The sequence below is a fragment of the Lepidochelys kempii genome, chromosome 21 (genome assembly GCF_965140285.1).
Source record: "Lepidochelys kempii isolate rLepKem1 chromosome 21, rLepKem1.hap1, whole genome shotgun sequence".
In the NCBI taxonomy this organism is placed as follows: Eukaryota; Metazoa; Chordata; order Testudines; family Cheloniidae; genus Lepidochelys; species Lepidochelys kempii.
The window spans coordinates 1,151,670-1,166,695 of record NC_136400.1 but is presented as its reverse complement, the minus strand read 5'-3'; the positions used below and the strand labels follow the sequence as shown (position 1 = coordinate 1,166,695).

The following is a 15,026-nucleotide window of genomic DNA, read 5'->3' as shown; positions in this document are numbered from 1 at the left end:
TCCATCCCCCATTGTCCCGTCCCAGTTTCTGGCAGTTGGTGGTTTAGGGACAGTCAGAGCATGGGGTTGTGTCTGTGACCATCTTGGCTAATAGCCATTGATGGACCTGTCCTCCATGAACTTATCTAGTTCTTTTTTTAACCCATATATAGTTTTGGCCTTCACAACATCTCCTAGCAAGGAGTTCCATAGGTTGATTGTGTGTTGTGACGTAGGACTTCCTTATGTTTGTTTAAAACCTACTGTCTCAGCATTTCATTATGTGACCTCTAGTTTTTTTGTATTATGTGACATGGTAAGCAACACTCCCCTATTCCCTTTCTCCACCCCATTCATGATTTTATAGACCTCTATTCTATTTCCCCCCTTTAAGTGTCTCTTTTCTAGACTAAGGGCTAGGTCAGTCTTTGTGTGGTCCATAGTGGTTCGGCTTTCCCTGCCTGTGAGTCACTATTTTGACCTATTAAAGCTTTTTCCTACTAGAAGACACAGGACACTACAGGAAAGGATATACTGTCCAGAAGGTGTTTGTAGGATACCACCTGGGCGGTATAAGCTATAGCACCAATCACTACACCTAATTCTGCACCTTCCCTGTACTTTCACTTCTCTTTTTAAAACAAAGTGTACGTAGCAGTGGACTGCAAAGTAATATGTTTTATTGGGCCAACATCTGTTGGTGAAAGAGAAATATTTTCAAGCTCTTCTTTCACCATTAGACGGGCCAATAAAAGATCTGACCTCCCCTCCGGTCTTCATAACATCCTGGGACCAACACGGCTACACCATCACTGCCAATATCATTGGATTGTCTCATTTTCAGCAGGGTGTCTTCACTCAAATTTAAAGTCACATAGGGGTCTTCGTGTGTGTGGTCTGATTGGCTGAACATCTGGACATGGATAGACACAGTCACTACTTTCCCAAGAGACACAAGCATTTAGGCCAGTAAAACAGGCATTACAAATCAAATCTTTTATTGAGTTTCTGCTCCTTTAGCATGTGGCACACAGAGTATTAAGATACAAAGTCTAGTGAGAAGTTAGGTATTTGTGCTTCACCGAACAAAGGCTTCCTCCTCTCACCCAGCAAAGATATACATACAAGTCTAGAACATTCAGATCAGTCAATCATGATGCACAGTATAGACTAGTGCATGGTGTGACATTTAGGGGAAATGAGGCTGAGCTGGAAACTGATTGCTGGCTCAGGTGCTTGCTAACCTGAGTCACCGTACCTGTACATTGGTGATTAGAGAGGAAGGGGATGACTGCCCAAAATTGTTTAATATCAGTGAAACAAACACTAATGTATTTAGCAACTTAGAGAACAGAAGTCCAAGATTAAAAGTCTCAAAAAGTCCATTTGCTGATAAATACCAGCTGACTTTGTAGGATTCAAAAACCTGGTACATTGAGATGTGGTAACATCATTTTCTGGATCTTGCAGGTAGTGGCATTAGCAACCATTCATTATTCACAACAGACTTTTACCTTGGTTTGAGATTTTAGACACTTCTCTTATTAAGTAGCTGCTTACAATTTATGGAAAAATTTAAAGTAGGGCTGTCAATTAAATCAAGAGATTAACACAAAATTAGCTACAATAAAAAACCTCTAATTAATCACAGTTTTAATCACACTGTTAAATTTAAACAATAAATATCAATTTATTATAAATATTTTTGATGTTTTTCTACATTTCCAAATATATTTATATAATTACAACACGGAATACAAAGTGTACAGTGCTCATCTTAATATTACATTAAAAATGAAACAAAATAGTATTTTTCAGTTTACCTCATACAAGTAGTGTAATGTAATCTATTATGAAAGTGCAACTTACAAATATAGAAATGTTACATAACTGCTCTCAAAAACAAAAACAATGTAAAACTTCAGAGCCTACAAGTCTACTCAGTCCTACTTCTTTTTCAGCCAATCGCTAAAACAAACAAGCTTGTTTACATTTACAGGAGATATTGTCAATAAGAAGCGGGCAGCATTGTCACCAGAAAGTGAGAACAGGCGTTCGCATGGCACTGTTGTAGCTGACGTTGCAAGATATTTACGTGCTTGATATGCTAAACATTTGTATCCCGTTCGTGCTTCCACCACCATTCCAGAGGACATGCTTACCAATTGAAATTCAGCATGGATTCTAGTATTGTTTAACAGCGCAATTAAAATTACGATTAATCACAACTTTTTAAAAAAAAAATCTCATGATGAATTGTGATTTTTTAAAAATTGTTTGACAGCCCTAATTTAAAGCTTTAAAAATTAAAAAAAAACTTGTTTATATTTTTTGTGCTCCCCTGTATTCTCTCACGCTGTACTGCTAAGGATCATTTATAAAAATAAAGATCTAGTGTTTATGCAAGACTTTCACCTGCTCCTATAACACATTTCCCACCTCACATCAGAACCCTGCTTGTGTCAACACAGTACTCTTCACTCCGCATCAGACAAGTGACGTCACAGAGGAACAAGCAGCAGTAGCAGACAGGGGTCGGGGGGAACGGATAGCTCAGTGGTTTGAGCATTGGCCTACTAAACCCAGGGTTGTGAGTTCAATCCTTGAGGGGGCCATTTAGGCATCTGGGGCAAAAATTGGGGATTGGTCCTACTTTGAGGAGGGGGTTGGACTAGATTGACATCCTGAGGTCCCTTCCAATCCTGATATTCTATGATCTATAACTGTGTTCATGCAAATGGCCCTAGTGAGAATACAGAAAATGGATAATTTTCCCTGAGGAATCAACAAATCTTCAATACATCACAGAAGGAAGTTTGGGGTACACACGGCACAAACTTTGAAAGGCTCATGAACATTTCTACGTGAATAAGAAACCTGTAAACATGTGGCTGAATTCAGATTGATCACAATAATAAAGAGCTGGTCACATGAAGTCTAATCAAGGCTTCTATTTATACGGTTCCAATCAGTCAGAAAATGCAGCAGCATGCTTCTCCCCATGCCTCTTCCCTGGGGCATGTCATCGGTGTTCAGATAGGCTGAGAAGGTCTCTGTTACTGGTCCAGCATTTTACACATTATTTTACAGACCAACCTCCCAGCTCATGTTTTATTCCATCTTCTTCCTCGGGCAGCAGATCCATAAAATGCAAACCACAAACATCATCTTGGGAGACATAACAGACCAAGACAAATTTGACCACAAAGTGTTTCTTCTGCCTTTACCTATGTTGGAACAACTAGGCCTGGAACGCCTCACTGGTGCCACTCAGCAACAAGTTGTTCAGACTGTAGGACAAGTGCAAAATAACTTTGTTTAGTTCCATTCTAGTCCACTGCTTCAGTGGCTCATGGTGTGGGAGGTGGCTTAGGAGATGGACATGAGCCTTGGCTGTCGAAGCTTGCTGCTCGGCCTTGCCACTGATGGGAGAGAAAAGCAGCACGTTATTTCCCTTGTCACGATCACAGTCTTACTTTCCACAGTCTCATCTGCTGCTGAATTAGGTTTAGCCTATGATTGTCTACTTCCATCACTTGGTCATTAAGACCTCATTGGTGGCAGCCATACCTGCCTGACACCACCTATGGGAGGTTGCCAGTGCGTTTTATTACTTTTTTAATCCTGAACCCCGGTGCAGAGACTGAGCATCAGCTAAATCATGCCCATGCTCCTTAGCTGGAGAAAGTTTTGCCCTCCCGCTGCTTCCCATTTTACCATGCAACTTATTTTTTTTTTTTTTGGTAATACTGAACGACAGCAAAGTGAATTAAATCACTGCAGCACAGAGAAATAATGAGACTCCACAGGACCCATTGCCGGAGCCACTTTTCAAATTGAAAATCAGATCAGACTGGGGATGGATGGATAGGTTAGTATGTAGTAAACACTTCATTGTCAGGGACTTCAGACCATAAATTATTAGCAATTTGTCTTTGAGCTATTAGTGTAGTTTAAAACCAGTATCACTCGAGCTTTTGACGTCTTGCCAGTCTCCTTCTCTCTCTCATTTTATTGAATGCGAATGACAAACTACATGTATCTCCCAAAGACTGCAGGGAACATGGTATTTCACACTGCACCTGCTCCTGGCTCCTGTTGCAGTGTTGTCCACCCCAAACCAAATCTTTCCTCTCCTGAGCCAGCAAAAATCTTTGCATGTAAATATTAGAGCTCAAAGTGCATGAAGTTCACATAAGAGAAAATTCACCAGCTGATTTGCACCAAATCACTGCAAATGAATGAATCCAGGCAAAAGTCACACCACCGACTGGCTTTGCCACAGGGTTTCCCTGTTCCAGTCCAAACGTGCAACGTGAATGTTACACTGTTTAGGAGGACCAATGCTCTCAACCATCATCCATGCACGTAAATCACCCTGTGCCATGGAAAGCATACACAGGACCCTGGGGAAAATCAACTTGCCCAGTAGGATCTGAGAGGTGCAGTTACTCACTTAAACTCTCAGAATAACTGTGATAATAAGTTCCAGAGTAATTGCTTCCCCAACCCAGTATAAACCTTGCAAGTGGCTGGGTTTACTGCCATAGAGAAACAAATGTGGTTCCATACCTGGTTGTGGCTCTCATGTCCACGTGATGTCATTGCAGCTTTGGCCTCTGATGGTCTAGTAATTCATTCCATGTAAAGTGGGTGGAAAACGCCATGACAATTATGTATGGGTGGAGAATTCGGATTCAGTTTCATTTAACACCCACTTTGCACAGGTATAAATGGTGATCCGAGATGCAAAGCAGTGGCCAATCAGGCCTTTCACCCATCACTTGCTACCTTGGAGGTACTGTCCCTTCCACGTGCAGTTCTCTCCTGTACTCTGTTATGCCACCAGCACAGGATGGCAGATCAGAGCTATGTAATCTCCTTTGTGTAGGATGGCTGGCTCCAAAGATCCTGTTTAAGACATGCTATCTGAATACACTCGCTGGCCTGTAAGAGTTCTCATTAATTCTTTCCCCGTTTTTCACTTCAGAAAATAAATGTTTGCTTTGGCCCAGGCCCATTAGTGAGAAGAATGAGTCAGCATGGGGAAAAGGCATCGTGGTGGGAACATGATAGTGACCAACCAGAGAGAAAAATAGTCAAAAAATCCTGCTTCCATGTAAGAGTCATTTACTCAAAGCCAGAGGGCTGCAAGTGTGACATCAGGGTTGCATAGGCCTTGGGCTGGTTCCTTGTATGGGGGGAGTTTCTCAGGACTCCCCATGTTCTTTGCAATGGGCACAGTCCATCTGCCCAAGAGGATCGGATGTGCTAATGCACAGATATGCCTGGCCGGATTGTGAGGTCTCCAGTCAGTGCTGAGCAAGTCACAGGGGAAGGTGTGCTGGCCATTGCCCATCTTGGCTCAGCTCTGCCTTTGCAGGGTACACTCAAATTAATGTAAAGCTAACATTATGCCAGCAGCAGACCTGCTTTCATGACTTATCTGTACAAATACTCATTCTGGGGAGGCAGGGGGCCGAACTGGGGGGTTAAGGGTTGGCATTTACTTCTTCTCCTCAAAGAGGACAGACCTTTTCATTTCCAAAGCAATCCACTACACAGCAGAGTGGGCATTTAATTAAAGGTCAGCAGAAAGAACTGCGTTAAGAATCAAGAATGGTCTCTCAGACCTAGGGTACCTTAAGGTAATAAAGGCATTCTCCTGTCCTGCCAGGCTGCTCACTACAACCTAAAGCCCCAGAGGAAAGCACAATGCAGATGTAATCTCAATGGTAGAATTGCCTCCAAAAAGATGGGACATCAGAAATTACTCCAGAAATAAGCTCTTGGTAGAGTTTAGGATGTGCCATTGCAGCATTTCTCCTGCTTTTACATTGATAATGTTATCTATTCTTAACAGTGAAGGAAGCTCTAGTGAGACCAGGTCAAGTGACCTATGTGTCTTGAGAAACCTCAGGATAATTTTCCCTTCTCTTAATTAGAGAAGTGAGCCATTCTTTCTGTAACAGCCAGGGAAGTGTCAGTTCTTGGAAGGCCAGATGGACTCAAAGGACTAGAGGAGATTGGCTTTGCATATCATTAAAGATGAGCAGTTATCCTTCATTATGGACTAAATCCTGCTCCCAGTGAAGTTAAATTATTTCTCCAGAAAAAAGTTTAAAAACAAATAAATGCCCAAGTGCTGAATGTTGAAACTGCCTCGTAACATTGGAGACGCATTTTATACTGGGCTGGTGATATTAGGTGCTCCGAGACAGAGACAAATCTCCACTTTTCACTGTTTCCTTTAATGTTCCTAAAAATACTCTGATTTTTAAAAATCTCTTCCTGTAAACATGGCTGTTAAAGATCCTGACTGACTGATGTCAGGAAGTATTTTGAGGGAGACAGCAAGGCATGAGAAAGTAATTGGAATGGCTGAAGCATACCTAGTACTGCAAGGGGAAACTCATCAGATGCTGAATTGTCCTGGATCAGCGTGTTGGTTCTTTAGCCGTGTGCTGATGATTGTAGGAAGCGTGTGTTAGGTACCAATTAGTGCAAGGCACTGGAAAGCAGGATTCCTGGGTTCCATGACCAGCTCTCTTGAAGTTGGTGTGAATGTGGACAAGCCCCTTAATCAGTCTGTGCTCATTCAAAGAAAGGGGGAATAACACTTCCTTACCTAATAGGGGCCTGTAATTAATTAATTACTTTAAAGTGCTTTGAAATCCTTCGAAGAAAGTCACCAAAGAAGTGCAAGCTTCTCACTTACTGGCAGCAAGACAAGAGTGAACGGAGCTGTGGCTATTGACAATGGTTCATTGGAGATCACCACCATGAAAGAGGGAAAGGGAGAGCAAGGACTTGGCTCATGCAGACTCAGGCCTGATTCACCATTTTACTACTCCAGTGCTATTCCTGCAGGAGCCATCCGTGTAAGACTGATGCAATGGCTGGGGGAACCAGGCCATGCAGCACACAGGTTCCTCTTGTTGAATAGTCAGGAAATGCCAACGGGAAGGCAAGAAGTCCCTGGAAGAGAAATCCAGGTTTTACACAACTCTGGAAGATTGCCACTGAGAAGCCATAGTGCAGTGTTGTGTCTGGAACACACACCAGCAGCTGGAACTGTACAGGGATGGGCAGCAGCAGCCTTGGAGGAGAGGAAACCTGGGGGAGGGACTAGTTCATTTCATTAAAGAAAGTCCTTCCTAGCAAGGAATGTCTTTTTCTGATTTATTTGAGGTCTGTGATCTTAAGTCCAGAGTGTGACAGGAGCACCTTTTAGACAGATTTCTGCCCCCTCCCCACAAAATAGGCATTAGTTGAGTGCAGATTAGAGAACGTATAACAATTTGCACATGTGCAGTCAAATTGGGAAAGGAAGATGAGATGGCCGGGAGCTTTATCTGAGAGGAGGAGGGGAAAGACGTACAGAACTGAATGGCATAAGTCACTTCAAATTCCCCCAGGTTGACACAATTTTCTGTTTTACAATTTAGATCACTTTAAAAAAAAATTCAAATTGGTTTCCTTGCTTTTGACTTAAGATCCAGGTCTGCATTTGGAAAGAAACTGTCACATGACAGATTGTTCCATTTCTTTCTAAAGTTGTTGATATTCCTCATATTCAGAGGGAACACATGTGGTGGACGGAGAGAAGGAAATCCAGAACTTGCTTAGTCTAATGGAAGCTTCCTAATAGAGACATTGCCCTGAATAGCCTGGTTATTACTGTTCCCCACAATAATGCAAAGTAAGCTCACCCAACCCCAGAGGGCAAGAAGGGGAGACAGCGGCTGCTTCATTGTGACAATTCACACTACCTAGGTGTTTTCACCAGAGGATCTTTCGATGCAGGTGATGCGTACCGAGTACACTGGATAGGGACATCTCAAACGAGTGCCTCTGTCTTGAGAAGTGTGACCAAAGATTTGAGTCATCAGCTTTGCTAAGACTGTACATCATGAGAATAGAGCCAATCAGCTCCCTTGTTGGAAAGCTCAGCTGCACACACAAGATCTGAAAAGGCACACTTGCTGACAAGCTCTGGGAACAAGATACCCAGCATTTATAGGAGAAACTTTTCATTTGCCACCCACCTTGTTTTCTGTGAATTGACGTCTGCGAACATGACAGTGGGTGATGCCCAACACGACACAACAGACCATTAAGGAGCAGGAGGAGGAGGGGGATGTGCAAGGATGAAGCAGCTAATTCATCAAGGCATTTTAACAACCTTACCCATCTGTTTTACACAGGGATTGTGTCCTGACCTCCTGAGAATCCTCGATAGGAAAGTGATCGGCAGATCCAGCAGGGGGGCAGCAGAGCTATTTTTATGCTCCGAGGGAGATTAAAGACATCTTGACCCTAAACGCTCTTACAAGACTATCTATATTTAGTGCAACAGAAAAAACATTTCCCCAGTAATTGCTGCTTGGGACTCTGGTAGGTTTTTTTGTTGTGTTTTGTTATTTGGTTTTTAGATATGTCTGTGTACAAAAGAGTTGCACACAGGCGGGCTAAAAAATAGACACAAATAAGAGATGGTATGATGGCATAACATGATTTTGGTAATTAATTGATCTTTAAATATTCATGGTAAATAGGCCCAATGGCCTGTGATTGGATGTTAGATGGGGTGGGATCTGAGTTACTACAGAAAATTCTTTCCTGGGTATCTGGCTGGTGAATCTTGCCCACATGCTCAGGGTTCAGCTGATCGCCATATTTGGGGTCGGGAAGGAATTTCCTCCAGGGCAGATTGGAAGAGGCCCTGGAGGTTTTTCACCTTCCTCTGTAGCATGGGGCACGGGTCACTTGCTGGAGGATTCTCTTGCTCCTTGAAGTCTTTAAACCACGATTTGAGGACTTCAATAGCTCAGACATAGCTGATAGGTTTTTCGCAGGAGTGGGTGAGATTCTGTGGCCTGTGTTGTGCAGGAGGTCAGACTAGATGATCATAATGGTCCCTTCTGACCTTAGCATCTATGAAAAGGGACCATTTGCTTGCTTGCTGGCTGTGTGTAGTGGGTTGTGGCAAGAATACAGGACTTGATGATGCTGGGCTTTCGTAATTGTCCCCCTGATCTGCCCAGCATTAGGGTGAAATGATGCATTTGATTTTTTGTTTTCAACATTTGGGTGGCCCAGCAGTGGGTTTTGATTTCCATTTTAAGTGGGTTTCATATTGTGCCTGTTTCTTTGAATTTTCCTGTAAATAATTGAATTTTTCCTTGTTTGTTACCAGAAATTTTATAGGAACTGAGCCTTGAAACTGCAATCTGGGTCTTAAATATAATGGAATAAAATCATGCAAACTGCCAAATGGAGAAATGATTCTATCCTCCTGCATCAGACATGACAGCTGGAACCAGGTGCTGTGTGGCTGCTACTGATACTGCAGAGGAGGTTAAGCTTCCTGGCTAATGGATCACTGAATACTGCATATTTATCCTGAAACTTAGCAGCCACTAAATGCCAGCCCAGCAGACAGGAATAACTCCTATATTCCTGCCAGAGGGGGTGTGTGACATGCTGCAGTTTTAGCCTGAGTGCTATATTTCACAGCACAGCTCACCACCCAAAGTCACTGCTATTGTCAAACAAATTCCATATCAGAGATGATTCTGGGTCTGATTCTAGTCTGACTTGCACTAGTTTTACACTACTGACTCCTGATTTACGGTATTCTAAAGCATCTTGGTGATAGATGACCAGGTTTCAATGGACACATACTGGTTCAGGCCACTGCTGTGATCCATGGGGACCAGCATCTGGCCACCAGCAGAGCTCAATCTCTGACACTTCAGAGGACAACAAAATACTCCTTATACCACACCTAGCCATTGGGCAATGCTGCATAGGAGGGGAACGCTGGCTGTCCTGGCCCTGGCCAGTGTGGGGATGTTATCGTCTTTATTGCTTTAGATGGCATAGCTGTAAATGGTGGCTTTGTTTATCATCACTAAAGTGCCATTGATGTGCCTGGCACTGTGCAGGTTGGCAACTGCATCTCTAGGGATTTACCATCCAAATTAGACAGATAGCAAAGGAGACCAGAAGGCTGCGGGAGGAAGGGGAGGAAATGGAGAGCGAGGGAAAGGGAAACCTTGTGGATGGTCAGGACGTTGTCCAGCCTTTTCAAGTCCAGTGACCATACTGAGGGATACAAAGATGCAGCGAAATGCTCTCCAAAGATGTTTGGAGCAGTTAAGAGTAGAAACATGTGGTGTGCCTGGGGTATTTATTCTGGATCACAGCAGTGTTCCCTTTTCCTGTCTGTTCTCTCAGATTAAAAAAAAAGAAAACCACAAAAACAACCTGATCTGTAAATTCCATTCCTTTCCACTCCTGCTTGCCAGCCAAGGAATTATGTCAAGCCAGAGCAGAGATGCTGGTTCTCTGGGGTCCACCTCCAGCAAAAAGCTCCACTCAGCCCATCTCAGAAACTCCCCAACTGAGAACAGAAGCTTTTTGCAATCCTTGCACCAGCTCAGCCATGCGTGGCACATGCAGTCAAAAGGAAGTAATTGACTTCAAGCACCTCTTTGAAGGATTTCTTCACCTCCACTAATGGGTGCCAGTGTGCTATCGGTTTGCGAGGGTATGCCAGCATCTCGTTCCAGTGGTCTCGGCCCAGGCCCTCGGCATTGATCCCCACACGGCAACCTCCAATGATCTCATTATGACCAACTCTGAAAGGCAATGGGAAAGTGGCGTAATTATTTTGACTAGAAAGCGTATGTGCACGTTGCTTATACAGCCATACTGCTTACAAGTACTGGAAGTTTCCTGTGGACTGCTAAGACAATCTCTTACTATCTCTTGCAACGTGTATGCTGCTCCCAGCACAGTGGGGCCCTGATTGCAGCTAGGCCTCTGGGAGCTACCAAAATATAAATAAAAATCATGCTGATGGTTTTATCCAATTACAGGCCTTTTGGGATTCTGTATGTTGGGCTGACTTCCAGACTAGGTCAACAGACAGGATCCCAATGGATGTGTGTTCTGATAACTGAGGAGTGAGAATAAGTGCTTGGGGCTCACTAATAAACGAATCCCTCAGAAACGAACGGCTCCACTTTGGGGGAAGTGGTTTGCCTTCTAACAGGGATGATGGCTCAGATGAAATGCATTCAACACTCTGCAGCTATGGGGCATATTGTGCTCACTCAAGGAGAAAATTACTTAAAACCTAAGGATCAGGTTTATTGTTCTCATGTTTCTAGCAACATAATTATCCATAGCATTAAATGTCCATGACATTTTGCAATGCATCGTTATGGGATGCATGTTGACAGAAACTGGCTGTGTAATCCAGGCAGCAATACCAAGGCGATTTGGAATGGAGCATGAAAACCAGGCCGAATGGGCTTGTCCCTTCTTTCTGCTCTCCAGAAGCTCCCACCTACCTATCATAATCCATGACGGAGATGAGCAGGCTAACTTGATCCATGTTCTCTGGGGGAATATCAAAGATTATCGCCTCATTGTAGGTAGGATTAAGAGTGTTTTTCTTAATGGTGGTTTTCTTCTTTTTCAGCCTCCGCCCATCACAGAGCAGAGACACCTTGACATACGGATCTGAGGAAGAGTGGAAGGGAAAAACCTACTGCTTATGGAGGATCATTTTGTCCTATAGGAGGTAAATACAGTGCATAACACCACCTCTGTGGGATGTTTATAAGAGGCCATTCCACACAGCTAATTTATTTAAAAAAAAAACTCCACCCTTTTCTTCTACCTGCAAATATTCCAATTTCTGTCCCACAGCAGTAGCTCAGGGCTCAGTAACATGAGTGAGCAGCAAACAGATTAAACAAGGGAGGTTATTTTTTGCTGCAAAAAGAAAATTTATTTAAACCCATATTCTGTAGAATGCAGGAATGGCATGAACAAGAATCCCATTCAAATTTCCCTGGTTATAGCGATAATTATAAGACATTTGACCTGACAGAACTCTACTTACTTTGACCAAGGGGAGAAGGGGCCCCAAAAGAACTGCTCTCTTCACCAATTCACCACTGGGAAGTGAATGTGTAATAAACTCAGCCCACATGGGTCATCATCAGGGTTTGAAACCAGGATCTTCAGCACCAAAGTAAAGCCTTCTACCCCTTTAATTAAAGGAGTAACTCCATGAAGCTGGTAGAAGTAGTAGACTGTTATCCTGTAGTGGACCCACTAATAGAATGGGACCCAACATGCATTTTGCCAATGAGTTACACAGGATATGTAGCAGCAATGACTCATTTCTCTGCAACGATGAGACAGTTCAGCTGCCGTCTGTATCAGTTCAGAGTAACTGTCAGTCTCTTGAGGAGAATCTTTCATTGTACTTTTTCCCCCATTAGGTTTCATCCTGACATTGCCTTGATACATCAGTGTCTAAGTTACCTCAGGAAGGTGCCATGTGCCTACCATAGAATCCTCACTGTATTTCCAAGTGGAGGGAATGTTCCACAGAACAAGCCAGCAGTGTGCCAGTTTTCACCTTCATCCCACTGCTTTCAATCCCTGTTTAGTTTTTGTCATTTTACATTGTCAGCTCTTTGGGGAAACCACCTGGTCTTCCTACCAGTTTGTACGGCTCCTAGCACAATGGAGCTGAACTGAATCTGCAAATGCATCTGATAATACAGCAACCCCAAAACATTTCCTGAAGCAAAAACAACAACTTCAAACACTTGTAGAACAGAGTAAAAATGTAACACAGCCACCTTGAAGATCAAAATATGAAGTGGAACTTAATTTACAGAGATCTTTTGCTGCTATAGCACTGTGTGTGTGTGTGTGTGTGTGTGTGTGTGTGAGAGAGAGAGAGAGAGAGAGAGACAGACACACACACACAGCAGGTACTCAGCATACAGTCTAATTAGATACAGCAAAATGCCTTTGTATCTTAGCCAAAAATATCCTATTTCTAGGACCATTCTCTAGGAAAGTTTCCATAACTTGCACATACAAGTTTATTGTTTTAAGTGGCGAGGAAATAAATGGCTGTCACATCAGGGGCCTGATAGCAAGAAGTGGCATTTAACAGCCCTTTTTCTTGGTGCGAAAGGGCAGGGGGAAGAAGAGGAGGTAGGGAGCTGTCACTTGCTTCACCAGTGGCTGGTTTTGGCAGAGTGCCTCTAAGTTACGAGCACAGCTTGGTTGCTGGGTAGACTGCTGGGGAAATCTCAATGCATTTTGAAGTTCCAGTAAATAAACAGCATGTTATTGCAGAGCTACTAAGCTGCCTTCCATCTGAAACTGGGATTCTCAGACATTTCACACTGCAGCAAGTTCCATTTGAGCAGAGCTGAGTGTGCTCAGAGATCTCTTCAGTTAGTGTTACTGTTTATTAAAAGAAAAGGAGTACTTGTGGCACCTTAGAGATTAGCCAATTTATTTGAGCATAAGCTTTCGTTATGCTCAAATAAATTGGTTAGTCTCTAAGGTGCCACAAGTACTCCTTTTCTTTTTGCGAATACAGACTAACACGGCTGTTACTCTGAAACCTGTTTATTAAAAGGTTTGTCAGAAGAATTCAAGTACTTCCATTAGACCTCCAGGTAAGAAACTTGGCTGGCTTTCTTGTTAAACATTAGTGTTTGTGCATGGTGAGTTCCCAGGCAAGATTTTGGTTTTAGGAACTATGAACGCACAAAACCTTGCTAGTTGATTAAACTTTCTCACACTGGAGTGCTAGGGCAGTGCTTGGAGTGGAATTCCCGGTCACACACATTTGCTCATCATGGGTCAGATTATTCAGGCAAATAGTCTAGATTCTGGCAACAAGTGGCTAGCAGAAATTTCCATAGGTGGAGGGGAATGTCCTTGCTAGCAAAAAGCGGCTGGAGCCAGTGCCTGCATCATTCCCCAGGCCCCGGGAGTGCCGAGAGAAGTGGAGGGACATGTCTGAGCTCCAATCCACCAGGACCGCACTGTTGTAACTGGTGATGCAGCACGACATGCCCAGCAGAGAACGAGGAACCATAACTGTCCCCACTTCCCTGGGCTGAGTGGTGCGTGGCTCCTGGGAGGATCGAGCACCCCTCTCATTCTCCTGGGGCTGGCTTTCCAAGTTAGTTTTATTTTTAAAGCTTTGTGAGTACAGCTCCATATCTGTCTGCACACACAAACACCCCACACCCTTTATCAGGGCACCTCAGAAACAACACAAACTAGCACAGCATCAAAGCCAGCAAGCTGCCAGGTGGGTTAAGTAAAAGGGAATGACACTAACTCTTTGAGCAAATGAACACATACCTGAGTAGCCGGTAATATCCATAGCTTTAAGATTCCTGCATTTAATGACTGTTAAGGTGAGGCGACCTGCAGTTGGCAAATAACAAAGGGAAAACATGATCTCTCCCAGGTCCACGCTTTCCTTTAATAAAAGAGGGGACAGAGCATTAGAAGTGTGTAAGAACCAGCCATGCATCAAGGTCAGTCCTTTGCATTTTTTGACTCTTTTACCCATCTTTCCTTTTTCATTCTGCAGAACTGCTTCACTTCTCTCTCACCCCAGAAACCCACTTCTGGGGAATGCATTTTGAATGCTAGCAGTGCACCTGAATTAGATACCATGGACTTAAAAGCTTCCTGTTCTCCCGAGTTAATATCTGTTGGGGAAGTCAGTATTGTTTAAAAATCCTAATTTTGCAAATATTCTCTGCTCAACCCAGGTTTCTTGTGAAAAAGAAACCAGTCGGTTTCCTGCTCAAATTGCAACATATCCCAAGTTTCTCTATCTCATCAATGTGTGAGAGGCAAGGCAGATACCATAATGTCCAACAATGCTTCAGTAGACAAGCCTCTTTGGATAGTGGGCAGAGACTTGGGGAGTTAGTCTGAATTCTGGGCAAAGGCTTTTCTTCATCTGAGTCAGTTTGCCTGTCTCATTCTGTTTTACTAACTGACACAAAGGGGTCAACATTCTCCCCCACCCCTCTACAACCACTGCTCAGACCCCTACATTGGTTTTATTTGTAGTGTCTCAAGGAGTCAACTCATCTTATTGTGGTAAATACCTGCCCGGATGTTGCTTTTCCACTTGAATGAGGATGAGCCATTCCACTTGAATGGCTTGAATGAGCTATTTGAATGAG

General features: G+C 43.3%; 1 protein-coding gene across 5 annotated transcripts in view; it reads right to left on the bottom strand.

Moving 5' to 3' along the window:
- Positions 1-960: 960 nt before the first annotated feature.
- Positions 961-15,026, bottom strand: part of SYT6 (synaptotagmin 6) — a 94,870-nt gene continuing 80,804 nt past the window's right edge. For 3 of the 5 annotated variants that reach the window (XM_073320216.2, XM_073320217.2, XM_073320218.2), the window contains 4 exons: positions 14,185-14,305; positions 11,343-11,514; positions 10,475-10,625; positions 961-3,401 (listed from right to left, as the gene is read on the bottom strand). In XM_073320216.2, the coding sequence (XP_073176317.1) occupies positions 3,330-3,401; positions 10,475-10,625; positions 11,343-11,514; positions 14,185-14,305 (516 nt within the window). In that variant the 3' untranslated portion in view covers positions 961-3,329. The other 2 variants (XM_073320221.2, XM_073320220.2) reach the window with 2 other exon arrangements.